The 24028-nt window shown below is 38.4% G+C and overlaps 1 protein-coding gene and 1 pseudogene across 1 annotated transcript; one reads left to right on the forward strand and one right to left on the reverse strand.

The window, feature by feature from the left end:
* Positions 1-6272: 6272 nt before the first annotated feature.
* Positions 6273-6926, reverse strand: LOC112203423. The gene has a single exon (XM_024344392.1). It carries the CDS (start codon positions 6924-6926, stop codon positions 6273-6275), a length of 654 nt encoding a protein of 217 aa, XP_024200160.1.
* Positions 6927-9605: 2679 nt separating this feature from the next.
* On the forward strand, positions 9606-10374 carry LOC112203424 (annotated as a pseudogene).
* The last annotated feature ends 13654 nt before the right edge of the window (positions 10375-24028 follow it).

Below are 24028 nucleotides of genomic sequence, written 5' to 3' on the forward strand. Positions count from 1 at the left end.
AAGGAGTTCGTGGAGAAAGAAGACAACAAAAATCAGAAAATTGGAAAATACGGATCAGCGATCGATCGTTTATGGTGTGGTTCTGCAGTCTTGCTTTTCCTCCAGCTCTGGTGCGTCTATGCTTCTTCGTATGTGTGATCGTCCATTTCTTGAACGTCCAAGGAGAGATTTTATTCAGTTTGTAACTCTTTCCTTCTTTCCTTTTGGGACTCTAACTCCTTGGCTTCAACGGTAAGCCCCTTAGTTATGTTCTAATTGATTTAGGATTCATTGACATCCTTCTATCCAATAGGAGTAGCCAAGAGAATTAATTGTTGAATATCTTTTCCTTCATATTGCCTTAAGCTTGCTTGATTCATCAAGAGTCCACAATTCTCCATCAATTGCACATATCTCCTTCCTTTTGCTCTTATTTCTTTCCTTACTTCGGAAAACCTAATAAACATAAAAACAACTAAATTAACCAGAAAATAAGATAAACTAACAAAGTAAATATGGGAATTAACAACATTATTATCGCATAATTATTCTCCTATCAACAGTCAAGCATACCTGTTTCTGCTAGCAAGTCGAGAACATACTTCCTCTGACTCAACAAAATACAATCCTTCCCACGAGCAACTTCAATTCCTAAGAAATATTTCAAATTACCCAAATCTTTCATCTCAAATTCTAAAGATAACTGACCTTGTAACCTTTGAATCTCCTTAAAGTCATCACCTGTCACAACCATGTCATCAACATAAATAATCAAGGCAGTCACTTTACCACACCAATGTTTAAGGAACAAGGTGTGATCTGAATTGCTTTGTCGGTACCCAATTTTCTTCATGAACTTGGTGAACCTGCCAAACCAAGCTCTGGGAGACTGCTTCAGACCATAAAGAGATTTTTTCAATCTACACACCACCTGCTCTCCAGTAGAAGTACCATATCCAGGAGGAAAATCCATATAAACCTCTTCATGCAGATCACCATGCAAGAATGCATTCTTAACATCAAACTGTTGTAAAGGCCAATCAAGATTAGCAGCTAACAAAAAAGTACCCGAATTGTGTTAATTTTGGCCACTGGTGCAAATATCTCATCATAATCCACTTCATACTTCTGAGTATAGCCTTTAGCCACTAGTCTTGCCTTGTACCTGTCCACCGATCCATGCCATTTAAATTGTGTTTCACGGTATACACCCACCGACAACCAATTGTCTTCTTCCTGGGTGATAATGATACTAGCTCCCACGTACAATTCTTCTCAAGAGCATCCATTTCGACTGTCATTGCTTGCATCCACTTCTCATCCCTCATTCCATCCTGCACTTTACTAGGGAGAGACACAGAAGATAATTGATTCACAAAGGCTACATACGGTTTAGACAGCCTATGGATCGACACATAATTAGCTACGAGGTATTTAGCTTTTGCACTTAGAGTAGGTGCATAGTGCTTCGGGGGTTGACCACGGGTGGAACGACTAGGCAGAATTTTGGTGGGAACAATATTTGACACAGAAGAAGGAACACTAGCTAACACATAAGGAGTATTAGATAAAGAAGGATTACAACATACCTCGGGTGATGATTGAGTAGGTGAGACCACTGAAGGAGAGGGAGAGACAGAAGAACTGTTCAAAACGGCATTGGCGACATCAGGAATTTCATTAGAAACAGAATCGGGAACTTCCTTTCCAGCCGACCGGTCAGATTGATCCGGTAGACTGGTCAGTAGCTGACTACCCAAATTCTCTTCTCCATTTGGTGGGCTGCTATCCTCTTTTCCAAGTTCCGTCCCCAAACACTCCAGCCTTGAGAACTCCGATGCCAGTCTCCCATCTTGCCCACTAAAAAAATATTCATAATAACAAGACTTCTCCCCCTGACGAGGAGTCACAGGAGGCAAAAAATAACATGCATCTTCACTGAACGTAACATCCATGGTGACATAAAACTTCTGGGATTGAGGATGATAACATTTGTAACCTTTCTGATGAGAACCATACCCCAAAAACACACACTTAAGGGCTCTAGCATCCAACTTTGACATCTGATTCTTATATAGATGAACATAAGCAATACATCCAAAGACACGAGCAGGAAGAGTTTTAGAAGATGGAATAGAAACATAGTTAGACAGGACCTCAAGTGGGACACGACCTTGAAGAGGGACAGATGGAAGTCGATTGATTGGATGAGAGCACACAATACGGCCTCTCCCCAAAGATACTTAGTCATGTTAGCACTAAGTAGAAGAGACCGAGCCATGTCCAGAAGATGACGATTTTTCCGTTCAGACACCCCATTTTGCTTAGGTGTCTGTGGGCATGAAGTTTGATGTATTATGCCATGGTGTTGGAAATATTCATGAAAAGAATGATTGACAAACTCACCCCCATTATCAAAACGAAAGACCTTAATATGAGCATCATATTGAGTACAAACAAGTTTATGGAATGCTGTAAAAGCTGAGAAAACAGAATGTTTGGACTTAAGTAAAACCACCCAAGATAACTGAGTAAAGTCATCAATGAATAACACAAAATATCGCATTCCAGAAAGGGTAGAATATTTAGAAGGACCCCATACATCATGAATTAACTCAAAAGGCATAGTACTAGAATGAAAACTCGAAGGATAACTAGACCTATGACTCTTAGCCAAAGCACAAGTTTCACAATGCAGGCTAGACTCACTAACTCCCAGAAACAATGAAGGCATGGACTTCTTCATAACTCCAAAAGATGGATGACCCAAACGCCTATGCCACAACCGCAGCTCACTCAATCTGTCAGAATTCAATGTCACGGCCAAAGGCTGTTCCGGTGCTTGTATTGGCTCTGCGTACATGCAATCCAAGTGAAACAGTCTCCCCCTCAGGTCTCCCTTGCCCATGATCACCCTGGTGCACAGATTCTGAAAAACAACATACATTGGATAAAAGGTTACAGATCATTTATTTTGTGACCCCAACTGGGATACAGACAAAAGATGATGAGACAATGAGTGTGCATAAAGCACAGCATGCAATACAATGGATGGTGTAGCCTGAACAAACCCAATACCTAAGACTGGAAAAGACGCACCATTCGCATTAGAAACATGGGATATAGAAGGGGATGACATAGACATAAAGAATGACTTATCATAGGTCATATAGTCAAACGCACCAGAATCAATTATCCATGTATCACTACCAGTAAAGTCAGAAACATGTAAAGCAACACCAATTTTACCTCGAGTTTCCTTAGTCAAGGAAACATTACCCTGTGAAGGATCTTGCCCTGCAATGCCGTAGAAGTTAGGTTCTGGCACCAATTGGACTGCCGCTTTGCCTCTTTGACCACCACCACGTCCTCCACTTCCTCTAGTATTATTGCCTCCTCTCCAACCAGAGTTGTTGTAATTAAACCTTCGCAGCTTAGGACATTGATTCTTGAAATGGCCAACTTCCTTGCAATAGTTGCACGCCATTTGGTTATAATTCTCATTCTACTGATATCCCTAATTTCGTGGTTGATACTGACTCTAAAATGGAACTAGGGTAGAATTCCCAATCTGATTGAGGTTGAGGTGGAGGTGTAGCATGGATTGCTAAACCAGAAATTTCAGTATGAAGGTTCTGAGCGGCAACCTTATTACGTTCATCTCTTCGGATATAGGCAAAACACTACAAGAGAAAATAGCAAAAGCGAGGAATTTTATTGTGACAACCCAAAATTAGTCGCAAAAGCTTGGCAAATACGAGGAAATTTCAGTTGTCGCACATGATCCCATCGGTGACAACCAATTTGTCGCATAAAGTAGGAATTTGCAAGAAATTGACAGTTGTCGCCCATATGACATTATGCGACACCCAATTCCTCGCAAAATGTTAATTAGGCTACAATTTCTACCAATTGTCAGTTAATGTTTCCGTAACAACTTTAACTTCCTCACAAAATATTAATTAGGCGACGATTTCTGTGAATTGTTGCTTAATGTTTATGTGACAACTAGATTTCTGTCACTGAAGACTGATTTAGTGACCACTTATGTGAGTTGTCAGTTAATAATTATGTGACAACCTTACCTTCCTTGCTGAAAATCAATTTGGCGACAACTTTATCGGGTTGTTGCTTAATATTTATGTAACAATTTGAATTTCCTCGCTGAAAATTAATCTGGCGACAACTTTATCGGGTTGTCGCTTAATGTTTATGTGACAATTTGAATTTTCTCGCTGAAAATCAATTTCGTGACAACTTTATCGAGATGTCGCTTAATGTTTATGTGACAATTTGAATTTCCTCATTGAAAATTAATTTGGCGATAAAGTTGTCGCTTAATGTTTATGTGACAATTTCAATTTCCTCATTGAAAACTAATTTGGGTAAGGCAACTTCTACTAGTTGTCGGTTAATGTTTATGTGACAACTTCAATTTTCTCGTAAAAGACCAATTAAGCGACAACTTTTACAGGTTGTCGATTGATGACCATGTGACAACCTGAACTTCCTCACTGAAAACCAATTAGGCGACAACTCGAGTTGTCGGTTAATGTTAATGTGACAACTTTAATTTTCTGGCAAAAAGCCAATTAGGCGACTAGCCCAACGGGTTGTCGCTTAATATTTATGTGACAACTTGAAATTCATCGCTAAAAACCAATTAGGCGACGACTTCTATCAGTGGTCGATTAATGTTTATATGACAACTTTAATTTTCTTGCAAACGACCAATTAAGTGACGACTTGTACATGTTGTCGCTTAATGTTTGTGTGACAACCTGAACTCTCTCATTGATAACTAATTAAATGATAACTTGTACGAGTTGTCAGTTAATGTCTATGTGACAACTATAATTTTCTCTCAAAAGCCCAAATAGGCGACAACTTCTATAAGATGTTGCTTAATGATTATGTGGCTGATTTGGGTAAGGCGAAATCCCTTTAAGGAGAATCTGGATGAGATGAAACCTCTCAAAGCGGATTTGGGTGAGGCAAAATCTCCTCAAGGCGAATCTGGGTGAGGTGAAACCTCTCAAGGTAGATTTGGGTAAGGCAAAATTCCTGCAAGGTGAACCTGTGTGAGGAGAGATCCTCTCAAGACGAATATGGGTGAGGGGTACTCATCACCTCAAGTGAAATCTGGGTGAAGAGAATTCCTCTTGAGGGGAATCTTGATAAGGAGAAATCCCTTCAAGACGAATCTGAGTGAGGGTGCATGGAAAATGGTGCAAACCCGCACAGTGTTCAGTATACAGGTGCATGGCAAATGATATTCGATGGTCCGTCAAACGGATTGAGCAACACCACACCACACAAGATAGTGGAGTGTTATGATGGTTGGGTCCCATAATGGTGAACCTTGCACCTTTTGTTGGAGTCTAGTTAGTATGGTTCAATTACATTTTCAAAAAAAATACAGTACAATTCTTTTTAAATGTCAATGGTATAATTTTGATCCCAAAAAGATGAAGTTAACTACCATTTGACGTCATGGAACGTAAAAAATCAAATTAACCAATGGTACCAACATGATCCTTAGGTCCTAGCAAAACAAGCCCATAAGGTGTTTTATCTGGTGACCTGAAATTAGGACATCCTTGGAAAATTATCCAAAAGATTCAATATAGACATTTGTGGGATGTTCCAGAAAGAGAAGAAGACGAAGATCTTGTAGACCATGACAATGACCTTGGTGACGAGGATGATGACGCTAATGCATGGGAGGTTCATGTAGAAGATGATGAAACTAGTACATCTTTGGGCAGACATGATGTGGAACATGAAATTATCATCGATAACAATACAAATTAAAAAAAAAAAACTGCAGTAGATGATGGTGATTTTATTGACGATGATTCTACTTATCGATGATGGTCTTATGTTAGAGCATAAGAAGCTCCTGATAAAGAAGAATTACTGGGTGATAGTGACTGAATTTTTTCGAGGCTTTCCATATTAGTAGATGAGATGAAAAAAGATATTGTTTGGTATTTTCTTAATTATTAGTTTTTTATCAGATAAACAACTCAAATACTACAACTAGTCTTTCGTGAGTCGAAGTCACAACCATTTTCTTAATTATTTTGTTTTTTTGTCTTTAAATAAAATCGTCTATTTTTCTTTCTTTCTTTTTTTAGAAGTAAATCGTCTCCAGTTTATATATATATATATATATATATATATATATATTCATTATACTTGTTATTCCATAATTATGAAGATATCAATCTACTTATTGTTTTTTTTTTTTTTGAGTAAAAGAGTCAACCCTTTATTGAAATGGTGAAAGATTACATAGTAATAGCGTCAGCTGCAAGAGCAGCTGCTAAAAAGCTAGGTGCTGAAACATAAAACGCCTCCCTGTAGAGAGATTTGGCATGATCTGCAAGAAGATGAGCCACCTGGTTTGCCTCCCTCCTTGTATGGATAATTTGCACATTTGGAATCGACCTCAATACCTCACTAATATCATCGTATAGCCTACCCAGTAGTGAAGTATTCGAACTGGAATTAATAGCAGCTTGTTGTTTCACTAACAACGAATCGGTCTCAATCACAGCCGGCATCATGTTATGGTCCAGAACAAACCTCACAGCTGCTTGGCATGCTAAAATCTCTGCATGCTCAGCCGACAGCAGATTTCGAAGAGGCATAGCTCCCCCCACCAACATGGAGCTGTTAGAATCTCGGATAACAAAACCTAAGCCTCCCTGCCTTGTAGTGGAGAGGAAGGCCCCATCAATATTAACCTTGAGTATCCCATCAGAGGGGCGTTGCCACCGTATCACGCTGGCATTCCGACTTATGTTCCCCGCCTTACCGTTGTGAACACGAAATTCGGCTAACCTTGTGCTAGCTCCTAACGCTACATCAGAAGCCTGAGAGAATTTCTGTTCCCACACTCGCTTATTGCGTTCCTTCCAAACACACCACTGCAAATACATAAAATCCTCAAAAACCTGTTGGGATAGATGACTAGCTCATTCATCTACTTATTGTTATGATATCGATAACTATATATGGTTTTGATTATACGTATTAATTTTTTTCTCAAACTAATTATGTTTGATTCTTATCCGTCCAAACAACTTAAACATATATGGAAGAAACTAAACTCTTCCTGTTCTTCTCTCGTCAGCCGCCGCTCATAGAAATCTTCATCACGCTACGTACCCTTCATGTTCTTCTCTCTAAGACTCAAACAAGAAGCGGGAAAATTAGGCTGGATTTTGAGAGAAAAGAGAGGGGCCCTAATTAGGACTCGCTCTTCTCAACCCAAAAGAGATGGACGACAATATAAAAAGGAACAGAGCCGTATCATCACAACATCAACTTCTACTCTTTATTCAATCTTCATCTCGAAGGGTCTGTTGCGAATTGCTCAAATTTTTTTCTATTCTTTTTGGGTTTTGGTTTTGTATTGGTTCTTACTTTCTCTTTCTTTGTTTTCAGTTCTTTCTCCTATACTGACGTTGCTGGTAGCAGTTTTCTCTCCCCTAAACCCTAATCTCGAATTTCTTTTGTTTCTTGATTTTGGTTTTTGATTCTTTCCGTTTTGTGGAATTGCATATTGAAGGTGTTTAGGACCAAACACATCCAGCAAAACGGTACATTTTCTATCTTATTTTCTGATTTGGATCTACCCAAGTCTCTTATTATTGGCAGCTTTTGATGTTCTGTTCCGATTTGATACCTACTGTACGAAAACATTTTAGTATCTCAGATGGTTTCTTCTTCTCATGTAAAAGAAAAGGGCTACCAGGGTTTGAGTCAAATGTCAACCATCAAACCATAGTTATGTACTGTCAGCTGCGCTCTGCAATATTATTTTAATCACCAATACATATGTTTGATAATGTCTAAATTTTAACTCTTGGGTTTCAAGAACAAATTTCAGATAAACCCTTTGTTTTATGAAATTCACTTATGTTACTAAAGCTCAAGTTCTCGATCATTAAATAGAATATGCACTACTACACAAAAGGCTTCACACGACACCTCTCAGACGACGTAACACTGTTTTCCGTGGTGTGAATAATTTCTCATTATTGAGACGACGGTTGTAAAATTTCCGTCTTCTAATATGAATTCAACCAACGGGTGTTTTTCATGCTGGAATTATGTATTGCTTCAGAAGACGTTTATAAATTGAAGCGTGGTGTGAGGTTAAATTATTATAGAGGCGGCAAGTTTCTCACAATTTGGTATTCCTCAGCATGTAGTGGTGATACGACGGTTTGTTTAAAACCGTGGTATGAATTCATAGATTTGCAAGTGCAAAACATGTCCACCAACATTCCCTCCATTCACCCCTCCAAATCCATTTCCCTCTTACCGGACAACAAGAGGCGGCAAAACTGAAAATTTTAAAGTGGCATTCAGACAACATATATGTGGAAAAACATGGTCTGATGCCTTGTACATATATGTGAATCAACATTAATGGCCGTGTCCTAGCTAGCTAGACAACTACACTAGCATATATCCATTCAGACCAAATTATTAGAACACTAGAGAAAAAGTCTCACCAAAACTAATGCCTTAGCTTAGACCAGCCCACGCCTATACCCCGACACGGCATTCACTCCACAAAACCCCACAAATCGACTCACCCCGACTCTCTCTCCAACTCACTCCGACTCTCTCGCTGTCTGACTCACTCCACAGCCACCCCGACTCTCTAGTACCCAAGTCTCGTGGTAGCATTCACTCTCTTTCCAAAACTCCACTGCTACTCTGACAATCTCTTTCCCAATCCCCGACTCTAAAGCCCTTGACCACGAATCCACCGCCTCCGAGATCTCTCTGGTACCCCTCCGATTCTCCCCTAGTCGAGCGAGCTGGGCGCTGGGAATAAAGTCGGCCGCCTAGGCGGCCTAGGCGGGGCTGGGCGGCTCTAGACGGTCGGAACCTAGGCGCTTTCTCCCTTTCTGGGTTCGAAATCAAGAAGGAACGCCGCTCCTCGATCAGTCGATTCTAAGACTCTCAGTCTCTCACCGAGTCTCCGGCCAGCTCTCTAGCTCTCTAGCTCGCCGGTAAATCGAATTTCTCTGGGTTTTTGTCTTTCAATAGAATTTCTAGGTTTCAATCTCACAATTTTTGATTTTCTGGGTTCGATTTTCAGGGCTTTCTGGGTTCGATTTTAGGTTCGATTTCTGGGTTCAAGGCTTAAAGGTCGGTGATTCTTCAACCACGAAGCTTGGTGATTCACTGATTCTTCAAGCTCGATTTCTGGGAATTCTGGGTTCGATTTCTGGGTTCAAGGCTTGAAGCTCGGTTCAACCTCGAAACTTGGTGATTCTTCATGCTTGATTTCTGGGTTCAAAATTCAAACTCGGTGATTGACTGATTGTTGAAGCTCGATTTCTGGGTTTTGGATTCTGCAAGCTCGGTGATTTCTGGGTTTTGTGGTGAGTCATTGTCTCAACTCTCAAAGTATCAAACTGTGATTCTGTGAATGTTATAAACTGTGAATGTTATCAAACTGTGAGTCTGTGAATGTTTAGTTGCTGGGTATTGTATTGAACTGTGATGAACTGATGACTGTGTTGTTGATGAGCAGTCAGAGCAGATGACTCATGGTTTCTTTTTCTTTTTTAACTTTACCTTTTACTATTACACGAATGCACGATTTCCACTCAAAGGAAAATGGGGCTGAAGGTGTTGATTTCATTGCTGTATCTTTTGTCAAGTCTGCTGAAGTGATCAATCACCTTAAAAGCTATATTGCAGCACGGTCTCGGTAAAGAGTTAACTCTTAAATTCCACACTGGCACACAGCATCACTGTTCCTTTTATTTTGGCAGTTTTCATTATGTCCAAGATGGTAAATTTGTATCTCATGAGATTTCTTTCATCATGTTGGTGCAGCGATATTTCTGTTGTGGCAAAGATAGAGAGTATGGACTCTCTAAAGAACTTGGAAGAGATCATCCTTGCATCAGATGGAGCAATGGAAGCAAGAGGTGACCTAGGTGCTCAGATACCATTGGAACAGGTCCCATCAGCCCAGCAAAAGATTGTTCAAGTATATCGGTAGCTAAATAAGCCAGTCATTGTTGCTTCTCAACTACTCGAATCTATGATCGAGTATCCTACACCCACTAGAGCTGAAGTGGCTGATGTTTCTGAAGCCGTGAGGCAGCGAGCTGATGCTTTTTGGTGAGTCAGCTATGGGCCAGTTCCCAGATAAGTCATTAGCTGTTCTCAGAAGTGTCAGTTTGAGGATCGAGAGGTGGTGGAGGGAAGAGAAACGTCATGAACCTATGTTACTCCCAGCTATTGGATCATCATTTTCAGACAGTATATCGGAGGAGCTTTGTATTTCTGCTGCCAAGATGGGTAAGCATTCTTTGATTGATATCTGTTATTAGCTTTGGTAAATATGTTTGTGATTCAGCTGAAGGACTTGTCCAGTTGGTTGGTACTCTTTGTTCTGTGGTATGAAGCTCGCTGAGTTGGTTGCATATATCACATAACATAGATGCAGTAGATGTGCATTGAATGTCTCGATAAGAAGTCTTGTTTTCTGCTAGAATGAATTTTGCACCAGATTTTCTAATGAATTGATTTTACAACAACCTTTGTGTAGAAAGATTATGTAACAAATTCAACAAACTAACAAAACCCACACACACATGAAATAAACGTCCAACGCTCGTTTGATTATTCAGAATCATTCATATTTAGTTTGTCCATTTGGTAGCCCTGGTTTATTCCTGAAAATTTTCGTTTTATATAGAGGACGATGCACCAAGCCTGGTTGTCTAGAAGCTGGACTAACATTTACAAATGACATAAAGTTGGACTTTTTATTCTTTATACATTGTGGCTCCATCTATATTGTACATTTCATTCTTGCATGTCCTCCTTTCCTCCTCTTTTAGTAATTTTATTTTGTTGTATATACTTGTTCTCTTGATGAGATTATGAGTCCACTACTGCATGTATTCACGAATTGTTGTTACTTGTGTAATTTTATAATGTATATACACTGATGTTCTCCTTTCAATCTTAGTATTACTAATCATGATATTGCATAAAGAAAATTAGTTTACTGTTATGAATAAATTCCTGTGCAATGTTGATTTGTGCCCTTCTTTTGTTTTGTTATTTTGGCTGGTATGAAGTCTTTTTGTGAAGAACACTACAAGTATGTCAATGAATACTCCAATTGGAACACTGCCAATTGTAACCTGATATGTGAAAGAGGTGCACTTTTCTTTCAGGTATCTCATCCCTAAATTTTGGTAGAGCTTTTGCAGATTTGCTCTCTTAAATTATTTTAGTTTCAGCTATTTACGTTATTCCGTAGCATCCCTTGACATGTTCTAATTTGACCATTCTTATGAAACCAACCATTTGTCTGATAAACACTGTTTTTCTTCTTACTCATCAGGAAGAGCTATAATTCACACCTTGTGTACAATGGTGAAATCTTGTTTAGAGGTAAACAAAACTCGAATTTCTTCTCATGCAAGTAATATGTGGTCTTAAAAATCTAGTTTAGACTTAGTTGGATGAGGACTACTTAGCAATACCATATATGTCCAGGATTTTTTTTATCTATTTCATCTTGTTAAGTTTATTTAATTTAACTTTATTTCTACTTGAATATTGTCCAGGTTTACTTTCCTTCTCTTTTGATCTATGTTTGGTATAAATTGTACTTTGTTATTTGACAAACTATTTTCTCTCATTTGGTATAAATTGTACTTTGTTCTGCAGGGAGAAGTGGAAACCTATCTTTAAAAAGCACATTTCTGGCCAAGTTTGTCGTGGTGGTTTTGTTCTAAAAACAATGATCCAGGTTTGAAGGCTGCTTATAAACTGGACAATCATGTGGAAGATGGAGCAGTGACGAAAGCTTTTGAAGTGATAGAGAAAAATTTGTTTAGGTAGAAGTTGTACTGAGGCTAGAAGTTGGTCTTTTTTGGGTTGGCCTTATTTTGTGATCCCTTATTTTGTGGATACATCGGATCCATTTAGAATGCTATGGGATTATAACAGCTTTCTATTATGATTAAATTACCATTCTTTTGGTCATTTTTGCTTCCAGAATCTGAATTTTGCCATTACAACAATAGTAGGAAAATATGTCATCTGATGAGGTTTTTAGGGTACAATCAAACAAAATTTCTACAATTCAGACGACGGTTTGTATTGATATCATGGTCTCAAATGTCATGGTACAACAGTTTGAGTTATATGTGTCGTGTGAAAGCACACATGCACTGAATTTTTAAGTCATCACACCACATTTTCCTAAAAAGCGTGGTCTGAGTAGAAGTCACACCACGCTGGAATCCTAAAACCGTGGTATGAGTGGAAGTCACACCACGCTGGAATCCTAAAACAGTGGTATGAGTAGAAGTCACACCACGGCATATTTCTGTCGACAGCATGTCGGCAGATCTGCCGGTCCATCAGACGACGAAGTCAGCTGCAAACTGTCGACCCAATGATCGGTATACGACGGTTGAAAACCGTCGTCTGACAGCGTTTCATCAGACGACGCCTCGATAGACCACGGAAATGCAAAACGTGAGACGACAGTTTTAAACCGTCATGTGAAGCCTTTTGTGTAGTAGTGATGTTTTTTATTGCTTGCTGTTGTACCGTAGTCTTAGTTTTAGTTCTAATGCTTTCTAGGTTTTCTTGGTGCAATTCAATGATTCTGTTATTTTGCTAATATTGAAAAATATCTCATTTCTCTTTCTTTTTGTTCTCTCTGATCTCGTCTAAGCAAAACTTTCAAAATTAAGGTATGCTTTCAGCCTTGATTTTATGCAGGTGAGTAACCGAATAGGTTTAATTCTGAGTCCATTATACAATTGCTCAAGGTTTTGTCTGTTATGAATTTTTAGTTCCAAATTTTGGTGGTTCTCATTGTTTCTGATCATATTCTTGCATCAATCAGCTTATCAGCATACTCCATAAGTTCGTTTTTTTTTTTTTTTTTGCTTTCTAATCTTATTCTTAGATCAATCAACATATTAGAAAAGTGTTGCGTACCACCAAGATAAGTATCCCTCTTTGCCAAGTTCCATTTTCATTTTTATGAGTGTTCTTCCCCTTTAATGACTTTCTTGTTATGTAATGCAGATGACATTTCAAGCTCTACAAGTTAAGGCTTCCTCTACTCCTGCTGAATTGAAAAGAAAGCGTGGAAAAACGACTGGAAAGAGTATAATTTAGATGATTGCCAGGAATGGAAACGAGAAGATGGAGATAATATTTGACTGGATACATTGGGTCCCTATTACTGAATATATGTACTGTGAGTTCTCTACCTCTATAGGAATTCAGGTTTGAAGTCAAGCTCCGGTATGTTACTGTGGGTGGAATAAGATTCCAACACATATTAAGAAGACATTAAGAGAGGGATTAACAGTAAGTTAATTATTTAGTCAAATTGGTTTAATGTAAAGTTAATATATTGTGTTCCTAACATACTTGGATTATTTGAATTTTGATTCGGTACATTTTGATGTGGAAATAGAACATCCTAAAATTGTGAATTTTGTGAATAACAAGATGTGCTTGGCGTATACTCAATTCAAGTGGAAGTTGCATGATCACTATCAAAAATGTGGAAAACCTGCTCAGGGACGAGCTATGCTTCCTCCACTGGATCTATGGCGTGAGAGATCGACAGAGGAGTGGCATTGGCTATGTGATAAACTCTACACCAATCCAAAGTATATTGTATGTATTCTCTACACCTATATTTTTTTTTTCTCCAAAATATTTTTGTTATGTTTTTTTTTCCATTTTTATGCTTGGATTAAAAATCTTAGAGTATATAAATTTGACTTCACATTATTTATAAAGGAAAAATGCAACGAGAATTCAGCTAGCCGAAGAAACAAAGTATGAATCGTGGCGGAGCTGTGCCTTTCATTTAACATGCCTTGGAGGAGTTCTGCCAAACTTCTTGGAGAAAAATTTGTGATTCATAGAGTCATTTTCAGTAACTTTTTGTTTAGGTTTTAGCTAGTCTTGGCAAACAATTTCTTTTTATTAGTTATTATTATTTTTGGGTAGAATTTTTGTAAACTTTATTTGATTTATGATTTAATAAGTGTTTGATTATCGTTAAAAAATTAATTTTTATTAGATATTCAAATCATTTTGGAATATTTAAATAAATAATTATTAAATTAGACAAACCAGCCTCATTTAAAGTCATTTGCAACAAAGATGATTCTTTTGCAAATGTTGCAAATCATTAAATGTGACCTTGCCTATTATTTTTTTCAACAAATATTTAATCTTGCATTTTGTATTTTCGACAACTATGCTGATTTGACATGTCTTTATAAAGATATTGGCGACAATCCAGAGTTGTCATAAAAAGGTTAAATTTCTCGCTGAATTAAATATGCGATGACTTTGGATTGTCGCAACCAGTTGTCACCTTATGTGTTTTACTGATTGTCAAAAGCAACAAAATTACATGGTTGTTGTTTTTTCAATATGCGACGCAATTAGTTCCTCGACGAAATTATAGGAGACAAACAAGAAGCCTCGCATATAGTTTTCTACAACAAATACGTATGTGTCACATATTAATAGATGCAACAAAAATGAAAACTCGCAGTTATTTTTTGCAACAAAAAAAAGTCTCAAATATAAATTTTTGATCGAACATATAAATCTCGCAGACAGAATATGCAACGTAAACGAGGTCTCGTATATTAGAAATTGTAACAAACATAAAGTCTCGCTTATAGCATTATGTAACGCACTCACTTGTCTCGCAAGATGTCATACGCGTGGAATGAATTGCGTCGCTTATTGAAAATGCAACAAACATCCAATCCCTACATATGGAATATGTGACATAAATGAAGCGTCGTATATTTAAAATAGTAACAAATATAAAGTCTCGCAAATAGTTTTTTGTAACACATTTGTGAGTGTCACAATTTGTGATTTGTGAGGAATCAATTGCGTCGCATATTGGAAAAGCGACAACCGTGTAATTTTGTCGCTTTTGACAATCAGTAAAACACATAAGGCGACAACTGGTTACGACAACCCAAAGTCGTCGCATTTTTAATTCAGCGAGAAATTTTGACTTTTTACGACAACTTTGGGTTGTCGCCAATGACATTTTCTCTTGTAGTGAAAACTTGTTCCAATGTAGGTGGAGTTGCAAGACGCAATAACTCATTTTTTTTCCCCTTCAAAGTGAGGGTCCAGGCCAACAAGAAAAATATGGACACTCATCTTGTCCTGCTCAGTCCGATAGGAATTAATATCTGCTTCACAAGTCATATAATTAGGGTTTCTCTGATCAAACTCCTGCCAAATTGTCTTCAAATTCGCATAAAAGGTTGCAACAGGCTATCCACTCTGAGTTATTTTGAAAGCTTTGACATTCAATTCATGAACACGACCAAAGTCACTCCCATCATAATATGTAGCAGCAACAGAATCCCAAATTGCTTTGGGAGAATCATAGTTGGCAAAAAATCTCATTACCTCTGGAGTCATAGCCTTGAGAAGAATTCCCATCACATTAGTATTTGTTATATCCCATTCATCGGCTTTTGGTCTTGCAGCAGGTCTTGCTGCACTACCGGTAACATAACTCCACTTTCCAATCCCCTGAATATGGATCTTCATAAGCCTCTGCCATAACTGATAATTGGTGCCGTCGAGATTTACACCAAAACTCAAATTATCTGTTACATTATGAATAATCACAACCTCACGGGCCACAGAGTTAGCCCCTTCATTCTGAGATCCTCCAGTATTCCCATCGGTAATAGTCAGATCCACCATTTTCTTCAAATATCCAAATTAGGAAACCACAAACCAATTGTTGATGGAAGCGGTCGGTCCCTAAGAGTAGATGTGTAGAATGGACTTGATGTGCAGAACGTAGCTTAAGGGATGCTTTAGACCAGTAATAAAAAGAACGTAGACCAAAGGGATGCTTTAGTATAGAACGTAGACCAAAGGAATGATTGATATACTGATGATTAATATATATCAATTAGTGTTCCAAATACCAAATATCAAGCGTACAGCCAAGGTATGACAACATAACCAGTAACTAAGAATAAAGCAAAGGGACCAGTAATCAAACGAAATGGTCAACGACCAAAGAAACAAAAGAACAAGAGCAAATTGATTTTTTTTTTCTCTCGCAGCGGAAACCAAATAACACCTACACCGAGTCCGAATGGATCTCGGCTCTGATACCAAGTCAAATAGAACAAAGGAACAAAGAGATTGGAATTTTCAGATGTGTTATTTACCTTCTCCAAACGGAGTATATATACAAGATACATCAAGACCTATTAAGAAACTAATTACAACAGAATAATCCTAATAATACTCAATATTCACGATCCTAATTACATGGCATCACTAATGCCAACAACAATAACTTATTAGATTGATTTATGCATAGAAAATTTAGTATGTTCCCAGTTCGTGTATATGAACACTAAGAAAAAAACACATATCTTTGATCACACTACTTGACCACCACATCGCAGTGAACTCAGGTCAAGGGTCAATATGACGCTTCTCTGTCGAAGCAAAGACGATAGTAAGGCAAGGCAAGACCAAAGACCGTTTTGGATCTATATATGCTCCCTTCTGTCACTGAAGCTCTGAGTCTGAAACCCTAGTATCCCCTCACCTTGCCTGGGGTTATTTACTTTCTTCTTCTTCTTCTTTTTTGGGTAAAAAGATTAATTTCGGATATTAAGGAAAGATAGGAATAATATAGGGAGCATTTCTAATGAGGACTAGTTGAGGATTTTCTAATCAACGGTTTGGGAGACCCACTTTTCGATTACATTACGGCAAATCAATCGTTAGATGTTTATGTATGCATGAGTAGATCACTTATATAAATTTTCTTCCAAATTGTTAATCGTTATGGTACAGAACTAGATCAAATCAATGAACGAACCAAATCTATCAAACATGAATTGTTCATGGTCATAACTGATATATCACGATTATGAATACCTTAACGATTTTCAATTTGGTTGAAAAATTGCATAAATGATCTACACATAAATATCTAAACATCTAACGGTTGATTTGTGAAAATGTGGTTGCAAAGTAGGTTTAACAAAAAAGTCATCAACTACTCCTCATTATAGTGGTCCACATTATAAGGGCACCCATGTATATAAACAGACTATATAAAATTATGTATGTATGTATATCATTGATTAATTCACTGGTTAATTTTTTTATGGGACGGTTTTGCTCTTTCATTATCACTTATTAGATTAATTATAGGGTTTGGCCAAGTTACATGCAACAACCTTCCCAACTCAGTAATTATAAACGAGTAAAGTAGTAATATTAAGGAGATCTTAATTGATAATTTGCTCTAGAAATTATCACGTTATAACAATTAAACAATTAAACAACAAGTGTTAATCCTTTGTAATACGGTCTTAATCTTATGTTTGAAGCTAGCTCTAGAAATTAAACAAACAAAAACTCTCTTGCCATCTACATAACACAGTCCTCCACGTACAGATCGACCATAAATATGCTTGACTTGTTTAAATCGAGTACGTGTTTGATAAGTAGCTGACTTCTTCCCATGCCAGTCGGCGGGTCGGTTTCCGAACTGGTCCTCCTTATAGGTAGTAATGTAGAGATGGAAAGAACTCAGTCATCTCGCCCAGATCATCATCTTTTCTATCAAGAGGAGACTTTTCCTTTCATAAAATATGGCATAGTCATTAGTCATAATCATATAGTTTTGGATCGAAGCGCTCTTCATGGTCATGCAACGGCCTGCGGGATATTCGATCTTAGGATTGAGACGATTGACTGACTTTGTAATCTGGTTTTTTCCTTGCGAGTTGCTAATTTGAATACTAATGCAACTTGCGCAGAAGATTCTTTTGATACATCACATGCATGCATATCCAATATTTCGTCACATCATGAATCCTACATATTCTGCAAGCCAATTGTCTTTAAAACTGTCTTCGTTGTATCTTTTATCTCGTAATTTTTAATTTGCAGATATATTAGTCTAAATGAGTATTCAGCAATATTTAGATTAAAGATTTTACGGTTTAGGGGTGTTAAAAACTCCACCTTATAAAACAAAAACAGAATGTAAACTAGTTTTATTACTTCCGTACCAGTGGCCGTAAAGAAAAACAAAAATAAACTTTTAAAAAGAAAAAAGAAACACCAAACAAATTGAACAATCAAACTGGAGGGCTCGTCCACTTGTGAACGACTTAGATTTTTCATTTCTATCTAGTAGGTCATTGTAAGTTCTGTTAAGGGTAATATAGGATTGTTGGTTATTTTTACTGTGTTGGTTGTTATTTTTACATAGGTTGCTTTAGTATATAAAGAGATTGGATGGTTGTAATCAAAATATTTCAGTCACAATGTAGTCCTCAATTTTCTCACGTTTTCTCCCTCTTCCTTTCTCTCATCTTCTTCTACCTTTGTCTTTGATTCATAGCTCAGCTTTCATGGTATCAAGAGCTCAGGTTGATCGGTGACCTAGATGTTCTTGCTTCCTCTATTTTTTGCTTCTGCGTTATCAGTTTCATTCAATTTTGATTTTCCCCAATTCCAAACCCTAACCCCCAAATTCAGTTTCTCCCTCTGCCATGGATCCTTGCTCGAAGTTTGAGATTTTCACCGTCGTTGTTCTGTTCCGGAATCCGAAACTCATCGATATCAAGATTCCATGGCCTTGTTCGGTGCGACGTCGTTTTCCGATTCGAGTGCAGACAAGCGATTCCCTCCGTCAGTCTCCACCGGAATTGGAGTGCCGATTCACGTCCATGGTTTGATACAATTACAGATAGTTTGGTAATCTCTTTTCGATTCACTCATCTCTACTCGTTGTTCATCGGCTCCTCTGCAATTCTTGTTGCTCTGCTTCACTATATTGCTGATGTGCTAGTCTATTATGGGATCTTCCCTAGTCGTTTTTGTTTCATCAATCTACTTTGCATGTTATTATGTTGAAGTATATAGATAGAATATTTGAAGAGGAATTCAATTTTGAAGAAGGAAGAAGAATTGATTGGTTTTTGAAGTAGATGAATTAGTTGTAAATATTTGTGAAAGAAGAAGTGAATTTTGAAGAAGATGAATGGATTGAATTTTGAAGAGGTAGATGAACTAGTTGTATATAGTTTGAACAGGAAGAATTGAATGATTTGAAGATGAAGAATGGATTGCGTTTTGAAGAAGTAGATGAATTAGTTGTATATAGTTTGAAGAAGAAGAAGTGAATGAAGTTGAAGAAGAAGAATTATGTGATTGTTAAAGAAGAAGATTTAGTTGACTGTTGCAATTTGCAAAATTTTTTTTTTTTTTGGATGGGATGGTTCTGGAGATGATTTTGGTATTGGTTATGGTTTGAGGAGTTATGGAGGTGGAGCAGATCGATGACACGATTTTATGCAGTGGTAATTGCAACAACTATGATCCTGGTGTTGGCGTTGCTGACATGAATGGCATGAATGGCTTGGTGAAAGTGTCTTTTCATACGTTGGATAGTGGCCATTGCTGCAATGATTTGGTTTGCAATGAGTGGGAATTGACGCAAAAGTGCTTGTGATTTGACTATTAAACCAACAGAAGTGATTGTTGATATTGATGCCAAAGTTGCTAGTTACAAAGGCTTGGTTGGAATAGCACAAGGCTTGGATGAGATTGGATGGGATGTTAAGGGTAATATAGGAGTGTTGGTTATTTTTACTATGTTGGTTGTTATTTTTACATAGGCTGCTTTAGTATATAAAGAGATTGGATGGTTGTAATCAAAATATTCCAGTCACAATGTAGTCCTCAATTTTCTCACGTTTTCTCCCTCTTCCTTTCTCTGATCTTCTTCTTCCTCTGTCTTTGATTCATAGCTCAGCTTTCAAGTTCAAGAGTAGAGATGTGGATCGCGTGTATATACCGGCGCATTCTATCAAGAGTACTACAATCTCTCAATCTATACGTACCGGTATAGCTTGGTGCCTATACCACACCGGCCAACACTCTTTATCATCCCAGTGAAATAATTCCATAAATCCCTAGCAATACATTAATTTCATCCATCGACTGTTTTCCATTAACCTCGCTCCTTGTCCAAACCCTCAATCCAGCGCAATCATTGTTTGATTAAAGTTGTTAAAATGAGCCTTTTGTTATCTCTCTGAGTTGTTAATTTGTTCAAATTTTCGGTTGTGTCTTTTGCTTGTGGAATTTGCACTGACGAAGGAGCAAGTTTCTGGAACTTGAAGGTAGTCATTCTCCTCGAATGGCTGAAGTTGCCGTTCCTGTAGCACTGGCCTTAATTGACAAGGTGATAAGCATCGTCCAGCAAAACTTTCAACGTCAAACTAGAGTCAAGGATGATGTTGAAAAAGCCCAGAATTATTTGAGGAGGATGGAAGCGTATCTAGCCGACTTATCAGAAGTTCAGAACATATCGATGAGGGTACTCAAGTGTTTCAGACTCGAGTAAGAGAAATCCAAGATTTGGCTTTTGAAATTGAGGATGCTCTCGACAAGTTCATGCTTCAGGTTCCTCATCACATCCATCGCAATATAGCCTCTCAGACGAAACACAAAATTGTTCATTATTTCCCAACTAGGAACGCAGGCAAGGAGTTGTCGACTGAGATTAATGGTATTATCGACAAAAAATTTGGTTGGATTACAGCACTAGATGCTCTGCATAACCAAGCTCCAACTCCAGTTGAGTGGAAGAATTTCCATAACAGCCTTGGATCAGAAATTAGACCAGACTCAAATCTTTCGGTTATTAGCCATATTTTACAGCCAAGTTACGAGGATCTTCCAACCCATCTGAAACCTTGTTTCTTGTACTTCAGCATTTTTCCTGAAAACTACTCTATCGGGCGTCAAAGGCTAATTCGTTTGTGGATAGCTGAAGGATTTGTGAAGACCAAAAGAGGAACGACAATGGAAAAGGTGGCAGAAGGTTATCTGAATGAGCTCGTTGGAAGAAATTTGGTGCATACCAGCGCCAGGGAAATCGATGGACGAGTAAGGAGTTGTCGTGTTTTGAATCTTGTTCGTGACTTCATCATTTCAAAAGCCGAGAGTTTCATTAGTGTTTTAGATCAAACAGACTATGGTACTAGTGGTATTTCAGGTGAGAAAATACGCCGCCTTTCTATTCATAATGCCGATGTCAAATTGCTAGAGTCGGGATATGACTTGAGTCATAATCGTACCCTATTACTATTCCAGCAGCAAAGTGATAACATATATACATATATACAAGCGTTGCACCATTTACCATTTACCATTTACCTTTTATCTTTGCCTCATGTGTTGTGTAGCCTTCGTGTGTTATTGTGACACGCGTCACCTTGCTGCTGGTCTCATGGAAGATTAGTTACGTTGATTAGTTAGCATGCTAATTAAGCCTGTTGGCTTGTTACTATAAATACGTAACCCAAATCCCTCTGTAACAATTAAGTCCAATATATACAAAAGCTCAGTTTCTATTTTCTGGTTTTTCTCTCAAGCTTATCTTGAAACTTTCATGGTATCAAAGCCATGGCCGGTCACTGTGGAGCTCCGTCGTCTTTCCGATCATAGTTCCGGTGTTATCCTAATCTCTGGTGCTCGTTTCTCAACTCTCAGTTCTTCATTTCAGCTAAGTTTGTTCTTTCTACTTGTTTTGTTTCAAGTCTCCGATTTCGACTATTGATTTAGCAGTTCTTCATCATTGAAGCTTTGGATTTGGTTATATCTCTGGTTTATATCATCACTGTTGTTTAGATCGTGTTTTTGATTACTTGTTCAAGATCGAAACCCTAATTTTAGAGGTTCTTCATAATCGTAGTTGCAATTCCGGTTGTTTCTTCCACAATTCTTCAGATCTGGTTACTTGTTCACACTTGCGGTTGCGCTTTCGTTTCGTTCCTGTGATTTGCTTGTTGAACTATTCCATTGCTTCTTTATGGCTATTACTCAAACCACTGTGTACCTTCCTAACATTCTGTTAGATGAGTCGAATTATCCTACTTGGCTCTTTCGACTCGAATCGTTTTTACGAGGCCAAAACCTCTTTGGTTTTGTTGATGGATCCACACCTTGTCCACCACAGTATGTCACTGCCTCTGATGGCACTCGGACTGTATCCAGTGAGTATGTTGCTTGGAAAACACAGGATCAGAGCATCGTTAACATGCTAGGACAGACCTTGAGTCCAATTGCTATGTCTTGTGCTGTGGGAAGTCGGTCCGCTCATGAGATGTGGTCCAATCTTCGTCTCAAATTTGCTGCTCCAAATAGGCAGAATATTTTGCAGCTTAAGTCCACTCTCCAAGGCCTCAAGAAAGGTTCAGATAATATAGAGACTTATTTGGACAAGATCAAGGCTGCTCAAGATGCCCTTGAAACTGTTGGTGTTTTTCTTGACGATGAAGATATTGTGGTTACTGTCTTGAGGGGTTTACCATCTGAATTTGCTGCCATTAAAACGGTAATCCGAGCTCAGTTTGTTAGTTGTTCTATGGGGGAGCTCAAAACCCTGCTCAAAGCTGCTGAGGTTGACATTGAGAATGAGTCACAACCTGTTCCTCTTACTGCTATGGTTGCATAGAGTTCCACTTCTGCCACTCCTTCATTGCCAACCAATCCCATTTCCACTTCATCTGTTTCTCCTACAGTCTCCACTGTCCCTCCTGGCTTTAGTCCCCTTGTTGCACCAGCTCCCAATCTGATTCCATCTCCCCTTACCCAGCCAACTTATGTTCCCGTTCCTCCTGTGTCTTATGGTTATTCTCCATTCCATACTTTCCCAATGCTTGACCCTACACTTGGGATGGCCGGCTTTTATGCTGGTAGAGGCCGCGAGAGATTTGGTGGACCTAGCCGAGGCCCTCACATGGCTGGTAGAGGCTTTGCCAGTAGCTACTACAATAATGGTATTTTGGCAGATACCTCCAACAGTGTTTCATAATCTGGGAACACCTTCTCTTGCCAACTCTGTGGCAAACCTGGTCATGGAGCTCAGACTTGTAGAACTTTGTCCCAATATCATCCCTTTGTGCAGCCCTACCCTGGTACCAACTCTGTTGCTGGTGTGGAGTGTCAGTATTGCAAGAAAAAGAACCATACTGCTGATAGGTGTTATCATATTATTGGCTTTCCACATCAACAACAATCACCACCTCCAATCCATCCCTCTGCCATGTTCGCTTCTTCCTCCACACCTCAGTATTGGCTTGCTGACTCTGGTGCCACCAACCACATGACTAGTGAGGTCCAATTGCTTAATAACGTTGCTCCTTACACTGCCTCTGACACTGTTCAAGTTGGTAATGGTAAACAACTCAATATCACTCATATTGGTAATACAATTCTTGGTTTACTCAAGCTTGATAATGTCCTCATCATACCCGAATTAGCTGCTCATTTACTCTCTATCTATCAATTGTGCAAACAGAGTTCTGTTTGGTTTGATGAGTTCATGTGTGTGATACAGGACAAGGTGCTGGGAAGAATCCTCTATCAGGGACTGAGTAGACAAGGGTTATACCCCATACCATTTGATCTGCCACTCAAGATTGGTTCAACATCCTCTTCTCCTATTACTAGCTCTTCTTCCAAGACTGCATACGTTGGAAAGTCTATCAAGAATTTGCTTTGGCATCAAAGACTTGGTCATCCTACCAATAAAGTTGCCAAAAGTATGTTAAATAAGTGCAAACTTTCGGCTGATACTATTGTTGATTCTACACTTTGTGAAGCATGTTTGCCTGGTAAATTTCACAAGCTTCCCTTTCCAATTTCTCACACCAGAAGTGACGCACCATTTGATATAGTTCACTCTGATGTTTGGGGTCCTGCTCCTTATTTGTCCTTAGATGGTTTTAAGTACTTTGTAATTTTCATAGATGATTGTACAAGATATACTTGGATGTTTCCAATGAAAAACAAATCAGAAGTACTTTCTTACTTTAAGTCTCTTTGTGCTTTTGTCAAAACCCATTTTTCCGTGAGAGTTAAAACCTTGCGCAGTGATGGGGGCGGTGAATACACTAGC

The sequence above is a fragment of the Rosa chinensis genome, chromosome 5 (genome assembly GCF_002994745.2).
Source record: "Rosa chinensis cultivar Old Blush chromosome 5, RchiOBHm-V2, whole genome shotgun sequence".
Taxonomy (NCBI): domain Eukaryota; kingdom Viridiplantae; phylum Streptophyta; class Magnoliopsida; order Rosales; family Rosaceae; genus Rosa; species Rosa chinensis.